This window comes from Oncorhynchus keta, chromosome 35, assembly GCF_023373465.1.
Source record: "Oncorhynchus keta strain PuntledgeMale-10-30-2019 chromosome 35, Oket_V2, whole genome shotgun sequence".
Lineage (NCBI taxonomy): Eukaryota > Metazoa > Chordata > Actinopteri > Salmoniformes > Salmonidae > Oncorhynchus > Oncorhynchus keta.
This window is the reverse complement of record NC_068455.1, coordinates 47,651,792-47,673,636: the sequence shown is the minus strand read 5'-3', so window position 1 is coordinate 47,673,636 and position 21,845 is coordinate 47,651,792. Positions and strand designations below refer to the sequence as shown.

The window sequence follows — 21,845 nt, the reverse complement described above, 5'->3', positions numbered from 1 at the left end:
TGTATCCACTGAAATAGCGGTGGGCGTGCAAGGTTCAAGGCACGAGGGCAGGGGGCACGGGATGGGCCACAGAGCGGTGCACAGAAGACAGACCTAGCCCATGGGGAAGGGAGGAGGAGGAAGGGGGGGTGGACCCCCACCTCGCCACACTAGGTAGCACAGAGCAACACTTTAAAGGGCATTGCACTAATTAATAATGGCGCTGACTAGGGAAACATTCCTGCTATTCTCAGTGCCAGTCTGCACGTTCAAACTAAAACAATGTAACTAATAATGACGTGAAAAATGCCCCTTAGATATGAATTTGGAGGGCAGATATTATTAAATATTAAAGCATTAGACCTCTCACTAAAGGCGTCAGTCAAAAGTTATACTTAAATCCGAACTGGATTTAACAAAAAATTACATGAAAAGCACACATTTGTAAATCCCAAAGTCTAAAAGTAATAAAAGGAAAGGTAGGTACAAATTATATATGACATTGTGGTTACAATAAAGAATGTAAACAAGATATAAACAAGATGCTGTGTTTTTATTTACAGTAGTGATGGACAGCTGGTGGCACTTTGAAAAGAGGTTTTCAAACAGTTGTAGCCCGATTAGCAGGACAATAGACTCTTATAGCCCGGCTACTGTAGGTGTGAACATCTCCCTACTTGCAATGTACTCTATGCTTAATTAAGTACTCTAAGTGTTACAAAAAAGTGTAACATTTCTAACTCAAAACAGCAGTATAGTATCTCTTCATCAACATCTTTATGCTTTTGTTAATAAAATAACTAGAAAAAGACATAAAAAATGCAGATGCTACCCGTTCCAGGGACCGTAACCACAAGAGGACTTGAAAATGAGCCGGAGCTGAGAGGATCACCAAAACCAAAGCTATTTTAGTTTCAGTGCATTTTCTTTAAAAAACATGTATATAGCCTATCAATGTGTAGGCATACTGTGTAATAAAATCGATAATTAGCAAAAATGTCTAAAAAACTGTTTTTGCTTTGACATTATGGGGTATTGTGTGTAGATTGATGAGTGAAAAAAACAAAACAATTTTAATCAATTTTAGAATAAGGCTGTAACGTAACAAAATGTGGAAAAAGTCAAGTGGTCTAAATACTTTCTGAAGGCACCGTATGAAAGAGTTGCAGGAGTCCAATGAAAGCCATCAGTCCTGCGAGATTTAAGTGGCAAGTGGATTTTGCACCCCTCAAACACAATAAATAGATGGCTGAAAAAGAGAGATCCCCAGGTGTGTGCGGGGCATGCAAATTTCACATGTTATTATAATTATTTTTAAAATTGTACCTTTATTTAAATAGGCAAGTCAGTTAAGAAAACAAATATTATTTTCAATGACGGCCTAGGAACAGGTTAACTGCCTTGTTCAGGGGCAGAACCTCTCAAAGTAATAGTGCTGATCTTGGACCAGGTCTTCCCTGTCCATAATAATCTGATCCATTATGATATAAAAGGCTAAACTGATCCTATATCAGCATACTGTAGGGCTGGGCAGTATACTGTATTTTACTATACATTGAGCTCCAAAATATTGGGACAATGACAATTTTTGTTGTTTTGGCTCTGTACTCTAGCACTTTGGATTTGAAATGATACAACAACTTTCAGCTTTAATTTGAGCAGACTTTCAGCTTTAATTTGAGAGTATGTTCATCCATATCATGTAAACCGTTTAGAAATTACAGCACTTTTTGTACGTAGTCCTATTTTTTTATTAATTTTTTTTTTTTACCTTTATTTAACCAAGCAAGTCAGTTAAGAACATATTCTTATTTTCAATGACGGCCTGGGAACAGTGGGTTAACTGCCTGTTCAGGGGCAGAACGACAGATTTGTACCTTGTCAGCTCGGGGTTTGAATTCGCAACCTTCCGGTTACTAGTCCAACGCTCTAACCACTAGGCTACGCTGCCGCCCCCTATTATTTTACAGGACCAAAAGTATTGGGACAAATCCACTTGAGTGTGTATAAAAGTAGCAAAAAGTGAAGTATTTGGTCACATATTCCAATGACTACATCAAGCTTGTGACTGTATACATTTGTTGGATGCATTTGCTGCTTGTTTTGGTTGTGTTTCAGATTATTTTGTACCCAATAGAAATTAATGGTAAATAATGTAGTGTCATATTGAATTCACTTTTATTGTAAATAAGAATATAATATGTTTCTGAACACTTCTACATTCATGTGCATGCTACCAATGATAATCCTGAATGAAGAGTGAGAAAGTTACAAATATCATACCCCTAAAACATGCTAACCTCTCACCATTACAATAACAGGGCAGGTTAGCATTTTTGGCGGGGTATGATATTCATGCCTCTGTAACGGTCTTACTCATCATTATTCACGACTCATTCAGGATTAACTAAATATTTAACCAAATAGCTTCCCGGACTATCTGCACTTATAATCTTTGCACGAACTCTTTTGACACATCACATACACTGCTGCTGCTGTTTATTATCTATCCTGTTGCCTCGTTACTTTACCCTTGATCTATATGTACATACAGTATCTAACTCAATTACCTCGTACCCCTGCACATCAACTCATTACTAGTATCCCGTGTATATAGCAAAGTTATCTTTTCTCATTGTGTATTTATTTTAATGCCCCACAAGGGGCATTTTAAGCCCTACACATGCCCGTTATGTTCAGGCCCTACCCTCCCCAGGCCCATTTGCTTCTGCCAAATGTAAGGCCGGCTGGCCGGCCCTGCCCGAAACCCAAAATCGTAAATAACTTCCTCCATTAGTAAATCCATGAGCTGTTCTGCTCGGTCTGTCACTCAATCCCTGCGTGCAGCTCGCTCTGCATGCGCTCAGCTCACGGTGGCTCTGAGTCATTGAGTATCTATAGCAACAGCTCCGCTTGGGCTGCTCTGCTCAATGAAGACACATGACAAAACTCAAGGAAAACTATCATTTTCAGTTAAACAATCTCTCCTGTTTTATATTTGACAAGGTTGAAGCACTTCTAATACCATGTTATGATCTTAGAGCTGACTGTACTGCGCAGACATAACCCTATGTATAGTGTCGGGGCCCTTCGGGCTCGGCTCGGATCGCGGATCTCTAATTTATTCCTTGTGCTATTATTTTTATATTTTTCTCTCTGCAGTATTGGGAAGGACCCGTAAGTAAGCATTTCATTGTTAGTCTACAACTGTTGTTTACGAAGCATGTGACAAATAACAGTTGATTTGACTGTACACTCTTCAGTCTGCATGGTCAATGCAGCAGATAAAACAATATGTTGATGAAAACAATGCTGCTTTCCACTTAGCTTCTAAATATAAATCCACAAGCGTTCTATAATGACACTATTAGATTGTGTATCTTAATGCCTGCAAACAGCTAGTTTGACATTTCTTAGCAAGTTGTGGCTAAAATAAATTGTGTTAGGAGCTAATACTAATCGCTTGTTAGCTGGCTAGCTAATACAGCCGGGAAACCAGTGCTGGTGTAGGCCTAAATCAGAATGTTGGTTGTGTAACAGTACCTTCTAAATCAGAGATAAATAGGTGAAACATGAATATGTTAGCTACATTAAGAGAAAAACATTTAATGTACCCAAAGATTATAGGGTCCCACTCCCCAGGGAAACACAGACCAACACTGGTTCCTACCGTCACAATAACTCCTCCAGAGAGGTCCTATTACTGTGCTAATTCTATGAACACCTCTCTGGCCGTTTCATTCATTATCATGTCAAATAACTATGTATTCAAAGTGCCCACTATTACGTTATATCTATCAAATTAGAATAATCATTCTATTTCCATGATTCCAACAGTTCTCACCCAAGTGTTTCGATCTAAAAGTCAAAACGCAATTGTACAATTTGGTTAAAAGTAAGGCGTAGATTTTTGTCCGTATCGTGGAGCCCTACACGGAGTGTGGAAATGAGCTCAAATGAGATCAACTTTTGGTTGAAGTTTGATTGAACCTGTATAAAGCAATCAGAATGGAGAAAGCCCCATTGAAATCACTTAGAATGTATGTGTTGCCACCCTAAGGTCATGCACTACTCAATAAACAACATTTATACATTTTATTATAAAACAATATAAAACACCATCAAAAATTGGGGAAAAATATTGATATTTTGGCCATATTGCCCAGCCATAGATCAGCACCCGTACTCTGAGACGCTTTATCCATACCTCCCACTGGACCAACACGGGTATCCTGTCCTGACTCGTTCTCCATGCTTTGAACTCCAGCTTCCTCTTATTCAGCAGCGGGTGTTAAACAATAGCCAAAACTCCTTCCCATCAACCGTCCCTGCTCGCAACAATAGCAGGCCGTGATGAAACCATTTCTATAAACTTTTGTCAGTGCGCCAATAATAAACTCTCCAATAAATGCCTGGGACTCGTTATTCCGCAAAGCAGGAAGGAAGGAAACAACGGTTGGTACACTATGCCACGGTCACTGCGACTCTTTTTATGGGCCATCTGGGGACCATTGTTACCAAGTTTACTGGGAACGAGATGGACCTAGCTAGACTACTGAGGGAAGAACACCCTTTGCCTAGCATTCAAGACTGTTGGGAGGTTGAAGCAATGTTCACAACATTGCGAATGTTCACAACATTGCGAATGTTCACAATATTGCGAATGTTCAGATTGAGAAAATGCAAAGTAGAACCAGTGGGATTCAGCCAAATTAAGAACAATGACTTATCGTACAAGACTAAACATCTCAGAGAAGTATTAATCCTAACTAGCGTAATCCTAATTTAACTTCGGTTCACCAAAACATTTAGTAATGCCAATGAAGGTCTATAACAGCTATAAGAAATCATGCCCTTGTTTGACAGCAAATTAAGGCACGTAACATCTGAGATTTATCAAATCATCCCAACATACAATTAGAAAGGAAGAATGTCCGGGTTAATTTATATACGTAAGCGCACGCATGCACACACACAATTCTCACAAGTGAGTGTAATAGAAGCTAGATTCCTAGTTGCTTTTCACTTGTTTAGTCGGCATACAGTAGGTAACCTTCAAACCCATAGCAACGTCTCATAAGATGTATTGAGCTGTCATTAAAATGTATTTGTTATAAATAAAAAAGGAACATGTCAAAATTCCAGTACTGTTTTTAAAGTAAAGGAGAACTTGTCAGTACATAGCAGTTTGCAAGTGGTAATGCAAACAAGCAAGCACTCAGAAAGAAGAGTAGCAGGCACTCTGCGATCTCTCCCTAAACTAAAAAAACATACGGTTGTTGTCAGCTGACAAAACAACTAGTGTTTATACCGGCCTTAAAGAAGAAAAACTCAGTTTCAACAGGTTTTTTTTTTGAGGGGGGGTTATTATATGTCTACCTCTGACAGATTTTACGATGCTGGAAAGCCATGGATTTGTCCTTCGACAAATTGTGGGGTTTACCAAAAAGAAAAGTCCCCACATACAACTTGCTAGGAATGTGTGTATCCTGTATGTGGGTAACTCTCAATGCAGAGTCAGCCAGGGTGGAGTGAGTAGGATATCGCTAGCGCCACTATCAGCTTTTCTCATATCATGCCTGGCTCAAATGACTTATGCTGTCATTTCTTCTACAGGCTTCGGGGCCTGTGATTCGAGCTAGGCTGAGAGAAGCCTGCTGTCTCTGTACCAATCAGCTGTGGTATCTGAAAGGACAGACAGGGACATGCTTGCAAGAGAGAGGGGACACTCACAGTCACAGACACACACACAGCTGCCCACAAACTTTCACTGCTGCCCGCACACATGCGCGCACAAAAGCATGGACCAGGGATTTTTCTGCCATTAAAATACTTGGGCAGGCCACCTTAGCATTTTGTTCAGGCCACCCAAGTCCAAACAGTGTAAAAACATAAATAAAAACAAATATTTACAAACTTAAAACAACTAAAGCCAGATATAAAGCACACTACATGACCAAAGGTATGTGGACACCTGAATATCTCATTCCAAAATCATTGGCACTAATATGGAGTTTGTCCCCTCTTTGCTGCTATAACAGCCTCTACTCTTCTGGGAAGGCTTTCCACTAGGAACATTGCTACTGGGACTTGCTTCTATTCAGCCACAAGAGCATTAGTGAGGTCGGGCACTGATGTTGGACGATTGGGCCTGGCTCGCAGTCGGCATTCCAATTCATCCCAAAGGTGTTCGATGGGGTTGAGGTCAGGGATCCGTGCAGGCCAGTCAAGTTCTTCCACACAGATCTCAACAAACCATTTCTGTATGGACCTCGCTTTGTGCACGGGGGCTTTGTGGGGCGGCAGGGTAGCCTAGTGGTTAGAGCGTTGGAATAGTAACCGGAAGGTTGCAAGTTCAAATCCCAGAGCTGACAAGGTACAAATCTGTCGTTCTGCCCCTGAACAGGCAGTTAACCCACTCCTAGGCTGTCATTGAAAATAATAATTTGTTCTTAACTGACTTGCCTAGTCAAATAAATAAATCAATTGTCATGGGGGCATTATCATGCTGAAATAGAAAAGGGCCTTCCACAACCTGTTGCCACAAAGTTGGAAGCACAGAATTGTCTAGAATGTCATTGGATGCTGTGTCATTAAGATTACCCTTCAATGGAACTAAGGGGCCTGATCCATGAAAAACAGTCCCAGACCATTATTCCTCCTGCACCAAACATTCGGGCAGGTAGCATTCTCCTGGCATCCGCCAAACCCAAATTCGTCTGTCGGACTGCCAGATGGTGAAGCGTGATTCATCACTCCAGAGAGCGTGTGCGGCTGCTCGACCATGGAAACCATAAAGCTCCCAACGAACAGTTATTGTGCTGAAGTTGCTTCTAGAGGCAGTTTGGAACTCGTAGTGATTGTTGCAACCGAGGACAGAGATTTTTAGAAATCTACGACGCGCTTCAGCACTCGGCGGTCCCGTTATGTGAGTTTGTGTGGCCCACCACTTCGCAGCTGAGCCGGTGTTGCTCCTAGACGTTTCCACATCACAATAACAGCACTTACAGTTGACCAGGGCAGCTCTAGCAGGACAGAAATGTGATGAACTGACTTGTTGGATAAGTGCCATCATATGACAGTGCCATGTTGAAAGTCACTGAGCTCTTCAGTAAGGCTATTCTACTGCCAATGTTTGTCTATGGATATTGCATGGCGGTGTGCTCAATTTTATACACCTGTAAGCAACGGGTATGGCTGAAATAGCCAAATCCAGTAATTTGAAGGTGTGTCCACATACTTTTGTATATATAGTGTATCTAGAAACAATATTATAATATATTCTTTGAGAATGAACAATCACCAAAATAAAAGCTAGACAGTCAGAGAATTTAAAACTCCAAAAACAATGCAATTAGCAGTAATGATTTTGTAATTATGTTTGAGCAAAACAACACAGCATTAGCCATGGCAAAATGCATCGAATTGGAGGAAATTTGATTTAAAAATGCAAAAAAAAATAGTATCTCAGCTCCATGGCTAAGTGTAGAATTGCAGGAAATTTGCGTTAAAACTGCAAAAATGTTCCTCAACTATATGACCGCCAAGATGAGAGCCATGCCAACCGCGCCCACCACCACGCCTACCATCTAAGGCCCCTTTTGATCCAGAATAAATCCTGAGCACACACACACACGCACACGCACACACGTACACACACACAGGTCGAAAAGCACTGGGGAACTCCCGTCCCAAGGGGTTGTTTTAGTAAAGGTCTCGGCAGGTCTCAACCTGACTAATGAATAATTACAGACACAAAGAGGGACAGAGGGGCATACGAGTGGAGGGAAGAGGGAGATTAGGGAGTATGGATAAGTGCAGACGTGGCACAAGTACATTTTTGTAATCCACTTAACCAAATGTAATGTCTACCGACACCAAGCATAAAAAAAAAACTCAAGCGGCCTGCCAGGACTGGTTCCAAGCCGCTCATTTTACAGAAAGATGACAAGAGCATAGAACTTACAAACACATGCCACAAAATATTGTTTGTTTCAGTAAAGTTTAAATGTGGTTTACCATTTAAACTTTGATAAAAACAATGCTGGCTATCATTTCAAATTAAAATCTCTACTGAACCTACAAAATCACAGACAAAAAAATACACTACTACATAGTCTGCCACGTGACCAAATGAGTCCTCTCCCTCCCTTCCTCTCCCTTCCTCTCAGTTTCCTCGCTTCCCTCAGTCTTCCCAGCAGCTCCCTAGCGGTCATTCCGCAAATTATTTCTGTCATCGGGCTTGGGTGTGTGCATACGGCCACAGCACTCTCCATTGTACTACATCAGTCCCTCCCCTCTCAAGCCAAGCCCCTCTACAACAATTAAGAGGCGTGGGACCAGCTAGCAGGAGTGTGGTCCATAGACCTCTTCTATTGGATGAGTAGACCCACAGTGGACTGGTGGGAAATGAAGGGCAAACAATGAGAACAGGGGGGCTGCCAAGTTCAACGAGGGAACTTTATAGACTTGGATGGGGGCTAATTTTGGTATTTTGAAAGGGTAGTAGCGAGCTACTAACCTCAATTAGAAAGCCAAGTTGGGCCACAAGGCATCCATTTGGGCTGTTTATAACACTGTTGATCTATGTAGACTGGATGGAAACCACATTGAAAGTGAAGTGCTGTTAACACTATTCAGCATTTCTACTTTCAATGCAACCTAAGCGAATCACATTTGGTCTGAAGTCTTCCAAAATCACTATGTAAAAACAAAATAAAGCCTACCCACTCAATAAAATAAAAGGCAGCAAGGTGACAAGACCGTAGTCTCAATCCACCCGCCCACAAAGGAAAGACCCACTGGTCTAGACTCAAGACCAGCACAGCTTCATTTAGGGCCTACTCATCAATCACATTTGCCTCATTGCTTTATCCGTCTCGGAGTGTTTCCCATGGTCGTAATTACACCACGTATTCCAGCCTATTCCAACCACTATCTCAGCATGTTCCTCACCGCAAATAACCGCTCTTTGTTCAGCAGGCACATAACCACCAATTAAAAACAAAAGATTGAGTCGTTAGGTTATGCCGAAACAAATGTGTCAGTCTCGTAAAGGGATGAAACAGTGACTCTCTCTTTCCTTCAATAAACCCATTAGTCTTTCCTTCATGTGGTACAGTGTATTCGGAAAGTATTCAGACCCCTTGACTTTTTACACATTTTGTTACGTTACAGCCTTATTCTAAAATGGATTAAATAAATAAAAAACTCAATCTACACACAATACCGCACAATGAAGTGAAAACAAGTTTTCAGAAAACAATTATTCAGACCCTTTGCTATGAGACCTGAAATTGAGCTCAGATGCATCCTGCCTCCATTGCTCATCCCTGAGATTTTTCTACAACTTGACATGATTTGGAAGCACACACCTGTCTATATAAAGTCTCACAGTTGACAATGCATGTCAAAGCAAAAACCAAGCCATGAGGTCGAAGGAATTGTCCGTAGAGCTCCGAAACAGGATTGTTGTCGAGGCACAGATCTGGGGAAGGGTACCAAAACATTCCTGCAGCATTGAAGGTCCCCAAGAACACAGTGGCCCCCATGCAAGAAGTTTGGAACCACCAAGGTGCTGTGCCCAGTTGATAATCATAATGAGGGGTGGCAGGATAGCCTAGTGGTTAGAGCGTTGGACTAGAAACCGAAAGGTAAGTTCAAATCCCCGAGCTGTCGTTCTGCCCCTGAACAGGCAGTTAACCCACTGTTCCTAGGCCGTCATTGAAAATAAGAATTTTTTTCTTAACTGACTTGCCTAGTTAAGTAAAATAAATAATAATCTTATCAATATGCTCTGGCCTACTTGTACACAGTGAGAGCATGCATAATTTCCAAAACGGCAAGAAGACCAAGACGATTGGATGCACATGCTGCGTTAGCGCTGCTAGAAGGTACAAAAACAACTAAGATGGCGGGGAAGAAAATAATCATGACATCTCTGACTGTACTGTGGCTGAGGTGCACAATGAGCAAGTAGACACTGCCTGGGATTGTTCTGTTGATGAGCTGGTAGCGTTCATTTCAATCCTGTACGTCTGCGGAGCATTCTATGGAAAGGGATACCTTACTTTGGTGAAACTATGTCACAGCCTCATTTCAGAGAGATAATGCTGTGGGGTTAAGAAAAGAACACCATCCCTACAAGCAAACATGGAGAGGTTTGATAATGCTGTGGGTTTGTTTTGCTGCCTTTGGTATTGGGGCCTTGAATGTGTGTAAGTCATCATGAAATCAACAGAATATCAAGGTGTTTTGAAGTCCAATGTTCAACCCAGTGTACAAAAACTCGGTCTCCATTGAAGGTTGTAGGTCTTCGAGCAAGACGACCCTAATCACACATTAAAAAGCACACAAGAATGGTTTAAGAAGAAATGCTTGACTGTTCTGGAGTAGCCAGCGAAGAGTCCAGATCTGAACCACATACAAAACTTATGGTGAGATCTGAAAGCAGAAGTTTCACCCCTCAAACATTGAAGCATTTGTCTGCAGTTATTTTGGCCAAAGGCTGTGCAACTAAGTATTTGCTCCGGGGTGCCAATAATGTTTTGGGTGCCATTTGTCTTTATTTTAGAAATGTCAAATTGTAAACTTAAATTTACAAAAATAAATTTGTTTCTGCATTGTTGAAAATCCAAAAAGATGTTAAATTTGTGGAAACTCTCTAAAAGGGGTGCAGAAGCACACCAGAACCACATTTTATGTTTATTCCATGGCCAACCATCCCTTATTCCACACTATGTATTTTATGCCCCATGGTCACTCAACTTCGAACACTTTGGAAAGCTCCATCTTACAGTGCATTCCGAAAGTATTCAGACCCGTTGACTATTTCCACATTTTGTTATGTTACATCCTTATTCTAAAATGGATTAAATACGTTTGTCCCCTCATCAATCTACACACAATCCCCCAATGGCAAAGAAAAACATTTTTGCTAATATATACAAATAAAATATCTGAAACATCACATTTACTTAAGTATTCAGACCCTTAAATTGTTCAAGCACCTTTGGCAGCAATTACAGCATCAAGTCTTCTTGGTCATTTCCCTGACTGTTCTTGGGGAACTTCAATGCTGCCTTAATGTTTTGGTAGCCATCCCCAGATGTGCCTCGACACAATCCTGTCTCGGGAGATCTACGGATAATTCCTTCGGCCTTATGGCTTGGTTTTTGCTCTGACATGCACTGTCAACTGTGGGACCGTATTAAAACAGCTGTGTGCCTTTCCAAATCATGTCCAATCAATTGAATTTACAACAGGTGGACTGTGATCAAGTTGTAGAAACATCTCAAGGATGATCAATGGAAACAAGATGCCCCTGAGCTCGAGTCTCATAGCAAAGGGTCTGAATGCTTATGTAAATAAGGTATTTCTGTTTTCTATTTTTAATAAATTAGTAAAAATGTCTAAAAACCTGTTTTTGCTTTGTCATTAAGGGGTATTGTGGATAGATTGATGAGGATTTTTATTTATTTAATCCATTGTAGAATAAGGCTGTAATGTTGGAAAAAGTCAAGGGATCTCAATTACTTTCCAAAGGCACTGTCTCTTTATAAACCTACACTACCTTCACCCATGTTCCCTATGCTGCTTTCTTCACTTGTTCTTCTCCCGATTTGATAACATCTAGACAGTAAGACGTATAAAATGTGCTTACACATGGGCCGCGGTAAACGACAATTGAACCGCGAGAAAATCTGCTTACCGTGTGTAGAGACCAGCAGTCCGGATAGTTGTCAGCTCGATTGTTGTCAACATTGTTTGATTGGTTGACAAGATGAACTCTGCACATTGGTCAACCGTGTATTTTGCCGCCCTACTCCCATTGAAGTCTGAGAATTTCGGTGCTTACCAAGGCCCGTCTTAAAAGTGTTGTTGTGTACTGTTTTTGCTACCTTTTTATTTATTTTATTTATTTTGATTTAATTTAACCTTTATTTAACTAGGAAAGTCAGTTAAGAACAAATTCCTATTTACAATGAAGGCCTACCCCGGCCTCCCCTAACCTGGACAACGCTGGGCCAATTGTGCGTCGCCCTATGGGACTCCCGATCATGGCCGGTTGATATACGCCTCTAGCACTGAGAAGCAGAGCCTTAGACCGCTGCGTCACTTCTTTCACCTGTGTAACGTTGTCTTCCTCCTGCTTATTCTGGGGTTCTGAATGATTGCAGTGGTAAATGTGCTGTTCACAATTGACAGCAGCAACACGGACCTGTTAAATTGACAAGAAGGGTATTGATATAGCTGCGTTTAGGCATGGCATCCTTGTTTGGAGTCTTAAGCCAGTTAATCTGGCTTTGAATCTGCATCAGAACACGTCAACAAGTTAGTTCTGAATTGCTTTAATACAGCATTGCATTCTAACACAATGAATTGAAATGGATTTCACCTTGTTCATATAGTTGGCAGACATTTTAAGGAATGAAATATAGACCTCCACCAGATGAAAGAGAAGAGGATCTTGTAAAATAAGGGCATGTTGCTAATATCCTCTAGGTAGGTAGCTAGCTAGCATCTTTGCAAAAATGACCAGTATTCATGGTATATGTGTCAACAACGCAGCTACTGCCAGCTAGCCTACTTCAGCAGTACTGTATCATTTTAATCATTTTAGTCAATAAGATTCTTGCTACGTAAGCTTAACTTTCTGAACATTCGAGACGTGTAGTCCACTTGTCATTCCAATCTCCTTGCATTAGCGTAGCCTTTTCTGTAGCCTGTCAACTATGTGTCTGTCTATCCCTGTTCTCTCCTCTCTGCACAGACCATACAAACGCTCCACACCGCGTGGCCGCGGCCACCCTAATCTGGTGGTCCCAGCGCGTACGACCCACGTGGAGTTCCAGGTCTCCGGTAGCCTCTGGAACTGCCGATCTGCGGCCAACAAGGCAGAGTTCATCTCAGCCTATGCCTCCCTCCAGTCCCTTGACTTCTTGGCACTGACGGAAACATGGATCACCACAGATAACACTGCTACTCCTACTGCTCTCTCCTCGTCCGCCCACGTGTTCTCGCACACCCCGAGAGCTTCTGGTCAGCGGGGTGGTGGCACCGGGATCCTCATCTCTCCCAAGTGGTCTTTCTCTCTTTCTCCCTTACCCATCTGTCTATCGCCTCCTTTGAATTCCATGCTGTCACAGTTACCAGCCCTTTCAAGCTTAACATCCTTATCATTTATCGCCCTCCAGGTTCCCTCGGAGAGTTCATCAATGAGCTTGATGCCTTGATAAGCTCCTTTCCTGAGGACGGCTCACCTCTCACAGTTCTGGGCGACTTTAACCTCCCCACGTCTACCTTTGACTCATTCCTCTCTGCCTCCTTCTTTCCACTCCTCTCCTCTTTTGACCTCACCCTCTCACCTTCCCCCCTACTCACAAGGCAGGCAATACACTCGACCTCATCTTTACTAGATGCTGTTCTTCCACTAACCTCATTGCAACTCCCCTCCAAGTCTCCGACCACTACCTTGTATCCTTTTCCCTCTCGCTCTCATCCAACACTTCCCACACTGCCCCTACTCGGATGGTATCGCGCCGTCCCAACCTTCGCTCTCTCTCCCCCGCTACTCTCTCCTCTTCCATCCTATCATCTCTTCCCTCTGCTCAAACTTTCTCCAACCTATCTCCTGATTCTGCCTCCTCAACCCTCCTCTCCTCCCTTTCTGCATCCTTTGACTCTCTATGTCCCCTATCCTCCAGGCCGGCTCGGTCCTCCCCTCCCGCTCCGTGGCTCGACGACTCATTGCGAGCTCACAGAACAGGGCTCCGGGCAGCCGAGCGGAAATGGAGGAAAACTCGCCTCCCTGCGGACCTGGCATCCTTTCACTCCCTCCTCTCTACATTTTCCTCCTCTGTCTCTGCTGCTAAAGCCACTTTCTACCATTCTAAATTCCAAGCATCTGCCTCTAACCCTAGGAAGCTCTTTGCCACCTTCTCCTCCCTCCTGAATCCCCCCTCCTCCCTCTCTGCAGATGACTTCGTCAACCATTTTGAAAAGAAGGTCGACGACATCCGATCCTCGTTTGCTAAGTCAAACGACACCGCTGGTTCTGCTCACACTGCCCTACCCTATGCTCTGACCTCTTTCTCCCCTCTCTCCAGATGAAATCTCGCGTCTTGTGACGGCCGGCCGCCCAACAACCTGCCCGCTTGACCCTATCCCCTCCTCTCTTCTCCAGACCATTTCCGGAGACCTTCTCCCTTACCTCACCTCGCTCATCAACTCATCCCTGACCGCTGGCTACGTCCCTCCCGTCTTCAAGAGAGCGAGAGTTGCACCCTTCTGAAAAAACCTACACTCGATCCCTCCGATGTCAACAACTACAGACCAGTATCCCTTCTCTCTTTTCTCTCCAAAACTCTTGAGCATGCCGTCCTTGGCCAGCTCTACCGCTATCTCTCTCAGAATGACCTTCTTGATCCAAATCAGTCAGGTTTCAAGACTAGTCATTCAACTGAGACTGCTCTTCTCTGTATCACGGAGGCGCTCCGCACTGCTAAAGCTAACTCTCTCTCCTCTGCTCTCATCCTTCTAGACCTATCGGCTGCCTTCGATACTGTGAACCATCAGATCCTCCTCTCCACCCTCTCCGAGTTGGGCATCTCCGGCGCGGCCCACGCTTGGATTGCGTCCTACCTGACAGGTCGCTCCTACCAGGTGGCGTGGCGAGAATCTGTCTCCTCACCACGCGCTCTCACCACTGGTGTCCCCCAGGGCTCTGTTCTAGGCCCTCTCTTATTCTCGCTATACACCAAGTCACTTGGCTCTGTCATAACCTCACATGGTCTCTCCTATCATTGCTATGCAGACGACACACAATTAATCTTCTCCTTTCCCCCTTCTGATGACCAGGGGGCGAATCGCATCTCTGCATGTCTGGCAGACATATCAGTGTGGATGACGGATCACCACCTCAAGCTGAACCTCAGCAAGACGGAGCTCCTCTTCCTCCCGGGGAAGGACTGCCCGTTCCATGACTGCCCGCCATCACGGTTGACAACTCCATTGTGTCCTCCTCCCAGAGCGCTAAGAACCTTGGCGTGATCCTGGACAACACCCTGTCGTTCTCAACTAACATCAAGGCGGTGTCCCGTTCCTGTAGGTTCATGCTCTACAACATCCGCAGAGTACGACCCTGCCTCACACAGGAAGCGGCGCAGGTCCTAATCCAGGCACTTGTCATCTCCCGTCTTGATTACTGCAACTCGCTGTTGGCTGGGCTCCCTGCCTGTGCCATTAAACCCCTACAACTCATCCAGAACGCCGCAGCCCGTCTGGTGTTCAACCTTCCCAAGTTCTCTCACGTCACCCCGCTCCTCCGCTCTCTCCACTGGCTTCCAGTTGAAGCTCGCATCCGCTACAAGACCATGGTGCTTGCCTACGGAGCTGTGAGGGGAACGGCACCTCAGTACCTCCAGGCTCTGATCAGGCCCTACACCCAAACAAGGGCACTGCGTTCATCCACCTCTGGCCTGCTCGCCTCCCTACCACTGAGGAAGTACAGTTCCCGCTCAGCCCAGTCAAAACTGTTCGCTGCTCTGGCCCCCAATGGTGGAACAAACTCCCTCACGACGCCAGGACAGCGGAGTCAATCACCACCTTCCGGAGACACCTGAAACCCCACCTCTTCAAGGAATACCTAGGATAGGGTAAGTAATCCTTCTCACCCCCCTAAAAGATTTAGATGCACTATTGTAAGTGGCTGTTCCACTGGATGTCATAAGGTGTATGCACCAATTTGTAAGTCGCTCTGGATAAGAGCGTCTGCTAAATGACTTAAATGTAAATGTAATGTAAATGTATATTGTAAATATCTGACTGCTACAAGGATAGTATTCTGTAAACACCAAATGCATAAATAAGCAAACAAATATCAGTTAAAATATGGAATAGACAGCAAAGGTGTCAGCTAGAGATGACATGCCGTAGCTTGTATGGATATGTAGTCTTGCATGATGTCTACTTTGATGCTAATTGGTATTTTCGAATCTGAGAGTAAATATAACTGAATATATTGATAAAAGTCCCCTTGTCCCTGAGATGATTATCAAAACGTCACACCAGGGAAAGCCTACATGAACCACAGACCTTGTTTGAAGTGTAATTTTCCCTATGGGAAACATGAATGGTGAACAAACCATTGGAACCATTTCTATGTTTGACCACTAGGTTTTAGGTGTAGTTTGTGGCAAGGGCTTGGTGTCTGTGTTCGAGTGGGAAGGTGCACAGTGTACACAGCACAGAAGGAGCGAAGGAGACAAACGTTCATAAAAACAAGAAAAGAAATGTGAACCTTGCGATACAGGCGTTTGGAACATTAAGTTAAAACATAAATTCAATATAATCTCCCAGCCCTACTTTAAGTACATGTTTTTATTGACGGTTTGCGGGCAAAAGGTAGGCTACATATTGGGATGTTGATTAAATGGAAAATCTCTGCGTCCTGTTGTAGACATGTTTGTTACATAAATAGGTTGTTTGGTCAAGAGAGTGAGGAGTGATTAATGGTTAAATTCAGTAGCAAGTGTTTGGGTGTGTACTTAGATGAACTGTGCAGCCTACACTTGCTGCACTCTCCTGTCTCTAAGCTTCCTGTCCTGAGCGCATGCACCAAGAAACCTGTTTGTCCAAAATCTCCATCTGAGATCTAAAGATGAATGCAACATTTGAACAGTGAGCCAAACCACACTATGTGTGTGTACACTCACCACTGTGAGGCTATGTTCTTCCAAGTAACGTGAACGGTGTGCACCACCTGAACTCATTAGGATCATCACCAAACTACGTTATAGCTTTGAAGCAGACTAGAAGCCGTCAGGTGAAAATGAGTCTCTGAATATCCATGTTGCAACATACTCCTCCCTCCACTCTACAAATAGGATAATAGTGCAAAATGGCAAATTAGCTCCTTTTTCCAGGGGTTAGTCAAAATGTGGTTTATGCAGCTGCTGCAAGTTCTTCTTCCTATGAGGAAATAAGTTACTCAGTCACCTGGTTCAGTGGTTTACATTTGTCTCTTTCCAAACTCCCACCCTAAAGTTTCCAGTTCACAAACTGATTCATAACGATTACTGGCGAAGAGGTCTGCTTACTAGTCAATGGTGGGAAATGGGAAATGAATTGAAGCATTGAGAAAACAGGGTTTTAAGGAGTAAGAGAGCAGGAGGGCGAGACTTACTAAAGATGGAGAAAGAGGGGGAGCAAGTAGGAGGGAGAAAAAACATCCCGGGTAGAGAAAAAGTAAGGATTAAGAAAACATGGCAAGAAAGACAGAGAGAATAAAGACAGAGGGGCTGCCAAACAGTGGCGCGACAGAGGTGCTTCCCCTTATGTGTGCAGCTGTTTTACGAGACAGTGAGCAATATCTCCCCCCTTGTCTCCGAGACTCTGACAGACTGGGGAATTTAACTTCTCTCTGTTAGGTGGCTTTAAAAATAGCCCTGTGGACAACTTTAAGACCCTGTAGTAATAGCAACAATAACAACCGCCTCTTGCCAAGCCTCTCAGCGCTTGGTCTGGCATCCGTTTCCAGCAGGGAGTTTTCCACAGGGACAACATATTAGACCTATTAACAAGTGAGCGCCGAACCCCATGTATAATTCCTGGTTGCCATTCAACTCTTCCATTTACTATCTTCTTATTACTTTACCATAAATCAGTTGTGTGTGTGCTGGTGGATTCCGAGGTCATACGTTTGTTCCTAGACTGTGTTGGGGAGTTGACGCCCATGTGAAATGCCCTGTCTTCCAACTACCCTGAACTTAACTCACAGACACCTGCTAAGCCTGTTGGGGAGACAATATATGCAACAAAATGGCAGGTTGGCTTGCTGAGGTCATCCCTATGTTGGACACTGTTGTTTTGTTTGTTTACATTTTTTTCTGGCCCAGACTAGCAACCTGCAATAGAATGTTCCCAAAGATTGCTGCAGTGTTTCTGCTGCAGGCATTTAGCAATGGTCGCTGTGCCACGGCAAAAATCATTGCTGCCACGCCCAAAAAATATATAACATGGAAAAAAATATATAACATTGAAAAAATATATAACATTTTTGCAATCGCGGGGAAAACTGCAGGTTGAAGAGTCTTTGTTAAAAAAAAGGAGAGCCCAGCTTTCCATTCCTACTCTAATTTAGTTCTCAACTCCTAAAAATGCACAAACTACACCTGAGTTTTAAGCAGTGCATGGTTAAGCACCTTACCACTCTGTAATTTGCAGTGAGGGGATAGGGGAGAGTGGGGCTACATGTCAACTGTAGGTTAACTTGAGAAAAAACGTCACCCGACCTCAAAATCCTTTTTGGGAGTGACTTAAACTGTGATGAGACAGATTACATTTTTAGTTGCGCAAGAGTAGTGGGAACCAGGGAAAGTGTTTGGGGAAACATTGTGACATGAAGTGGTTTCTGTGAGAATTACAGGCAGGGGCATTTCACACCAGGTGGTGGTATACCCCAAGTCAAGCTAAGTTTTATGGGACATAAAATTCATCAATAGATTGCTAATTAGTTTAAAAATCACATTTTGCAAATGTATATGTAAATAAGGTATCTTTTTTTTAGAAGTATTCCGATATTTTTCTATGAGCCTCGAAATTGAGCTCAGGTGCATCCTGTTTCCATTGAGATGTTTCTACAACTGTGGTAAATTCAATTTATTGGACACCTGTCTATATAAGCTCCCCCAGCTGACAATGCACGTCAGAACATTGAAGATCCCCCAGGAACACAGTGGCCTCCATCATTCTTAAATGGAAGAAGTTTGGAACCACCAAGACTCTTCCCAGAGCTGGCCGCCCAGCCAAACTGAGCAATCGGGGGAGAAGGGCCTTGGTCGGGGAATTGACCAAGCCGATGATCACTCTGACAGAGCTCTAGAGTTCCTCTGTGGAGATGGGAGAACCTTCCAGAGGGACAACCATCTCTGCATCACTCCACAAATCAGGATGCTTTTCAGCGACAGGGACTAGCAGACTAGTCAGGATCGAGCAAAGTACAGAGAGATCCTTGATGAAAACCTGCTCCAGAGCGCTCAAGACCTCAGACTGGGGCGAATGTTCACATTCTAACAGGACAACGACCCTAAGCACACCGCCAAGACAACGCAGGAGTGGCTTCAGTACAAGTCTCTGAATGTCCTTGAGTGGCCCAGCCAGAGCCCGGACTTGAACCCGATCAAACATCTCTGGAGAGACCTGAAAAAAGCTGTGCAGCAACGCTCCCCTCCCCATCCAACCTGACAGAGCTTGAGAGGATCTGCAGAGAAAAATGGGAGAAACTCCCCAAATACAAGTGTGCCAAGCTTGTAGCGTCATACCCAAAAAGACTCGATGCTGTAAAGGTGCTTCAACAAAGTACTGAGTAAAGGGTCTGAATACTTATGTTAATGTATATTTCAGTTTTTTATTTTTACTAAATTAGCAAAAATTACAAAAAAAACTTCAGTTTTTGCTTTGTCATCATGGGGTATTGTGTGTAGACCGATGAGGGGGAAAAACTATTTAATCAATTTTAGAATAAGGCTGTAACGTAACACAATGTGGTCTGAATATTTTTACGAAGGCAATGTACGTGGTCCAATATGTAAAAATAATTTTAACAATGTGTTACCGGGCTTATTTCTGTAGGTGGAAACTATATTCTAGAAGGTCCCCTTACACATTTTTCAAGAAGAAACACTTGATTGCTGTATGTCTTGAGTATTATAATAAGTACATGTCTAAATATCTTAGTGTGCAATCTAAGCTAATTATTTAGCTAATGTATAAGGAAACTAATTTTAGGCAGTCTGAACCAAACTTGTCGCAATCGACAGTTTTCTAAAGAAGGGAGGAGGACATGCAGGCCAGCACATACAGAAGAAGTGATTACGCAACGCACCAACGCCTTTTCAACAGAACATTGGAGGTCGTGGGGTCAATATGGCTGCTTACTCATCCTCACATATCAATAACGGCACTTGAGTTCCAGATAAAAGTGCGTCAAAACAACAGAATGGTCCAAACATTTGGACCATAAACCAGAGCAGCAGAGTCATCTGCCTTCTATTGCTCACCACATTGAACCTGTCTGAGCAGCAACTTGGTGAGTCATTCACATTTGGCCAGGGTGTTGAATTGGCTCAGCTGTCGGGAATTGTGGGAAATGAATGAGGTGGGGAATTGTACTCACTGGGAGTTCGGAGGGTTCTGGCAGGAATTCTGCATCCTCTCCAAATATGAAATCTGGAGGTAGTTCTGGATCCCGTGCGTTGAAGATGATATCCCCTGAGAAAGACCAGAATGATCACATGTCCGCTTTGTCACACAACACGTAAAGAAAGATTTCTAGAATTTAATTCAGCCCACCACAGCAATGTTTAGTACACAAGCAGCGAGCGCACAGAAACATATTTTTCTGAAAAGAGGTAGATTCTACAGAGATGAGGAGAATGTGTTTACTACAATGGTTCAACTGAATTAAGATCTTAGGTGAACAAAATGACTGATTCTAGCTGAAGAGATTGATGACCACTTGCATCAACATGAGCGCTTAGCTGTTTTACACTCAACTCTGTAATGTAACTTGAGATGAAATGGACCTGCACTGTTATCAAATAATGAGAACAGGTGAATACTGGTGGCTACACTTTCCCAAAAATATGGTGCATGAACAACAAAAACACATACCACTGACAGCCCAACCGCCTAGTTCCTATTTCCAGTAACACTCAAACATTTACAAGGCCTGAAAAATAAAACCAGACAATCACGTTGTTCTGGTTAAATGCTTGGAATTTTACTATTTGCAATAACCCCTCACAGAATAGTCTACCAATTGTGATAGAGAAATGAACTGAGTAGGGGGATTGAAAAGGCTACTCTAGAACTCGGTCAATATAGGGTCGCTCCATTTGATTTCAATAGCTTTTTGACTGCACCCTTTTTGATTAGAACAAAACGTTCTATACATATTTGCCAATGGTAGAAGTGGTCAAAAAGTACTTTTTTGGACCTGAATGCCAAAACATTTAGAAGAAAGGTGTGCTCAAAGTTGACCCATTTTGAAAACCCCACCCTATCATGAGACATCCATGTCTTCATCACTGGAAAAGATAAATGGTTGAGTTTGATATAATTGAAAAGCTTAAAAACGGGGTTGTCAAAGTAAAATGTTTTTATAATACAAGTGTATTTTTTTTAAATATATGTTTTTTTAACCTTTAACAGTAATGATTTTAAAAAATTGTAAATTCAGATTTTTTTCATTTTTCCATATGTTGCAGTTTAGAGCCCATTTTTCATAATCTGAGGTGTTTGTGTTATTCCCACAGCATGCCCTTGAATACAGGGTGGATATCATGTTTTGGCTGGTTTTCGTACATCTATTTTTTGTTTTAACTTTAAAATGTTAGCACAAAGTTGGTTGGTCCACACACAAAGATGGTCCACACATCAGAGAATGATGACTTGAATTGGAATATCAATTGTTTTAAATGATACTGTGAATCTTCCATCTTCCATTATTGACAGCCTTGATAAAGATCAGCAGAAATTACTGTATGAAACAATTAAAATACTGCGCTATAGTATAGGCAAAAAAAACATTAAAAAAACAGGGAAATATTATTTAAAACTAATACAATTGCTCAGAAAGTTTGTTATACAGTGGGGCAAAAAAGTATTTAGTCAGCCACCAATTGTGCAAGTTCTCCCAATTAAAAAGATGAGAGAGGCTTGTAATTTTCATCATAGGTACACTTCAACAATGACAGACAAAATGAGAAAATCACATTGTAGGATTTTTAATGAATTTATTTGCAAATTATGGTGGAAAATAAGTATTTGGTCAATAACAAAAGTTTCTCAATACTTTGCTATAT

The 21,845-nt window shown here is 42.7% G+C and overlaps 1 protein-coding gene across 1 annotated transcript in view; it reads right to left on the bottom strand.

Annotated features, from left to right (window-relative positions):
- The window catches only part of babam2 (BRISC and BRCA1 A complex member 2), a 183,674-nt gene that overhangs the window by 133,906 nt on the left and 27,923 nt on the right, over window positions 1-21,845 (bottom strand). Inside the window, exon 4 of the mRNA XM_035752769.1 lies at window positions 20,156-20,250. Coding sequence (XP_035608662.1) covers window positions 20,156-20,250 — 95 coding nt within the window. The remainder of the gene's footprint in view (window positions 1-20,155; window positions 20,251-21,845) is intronic.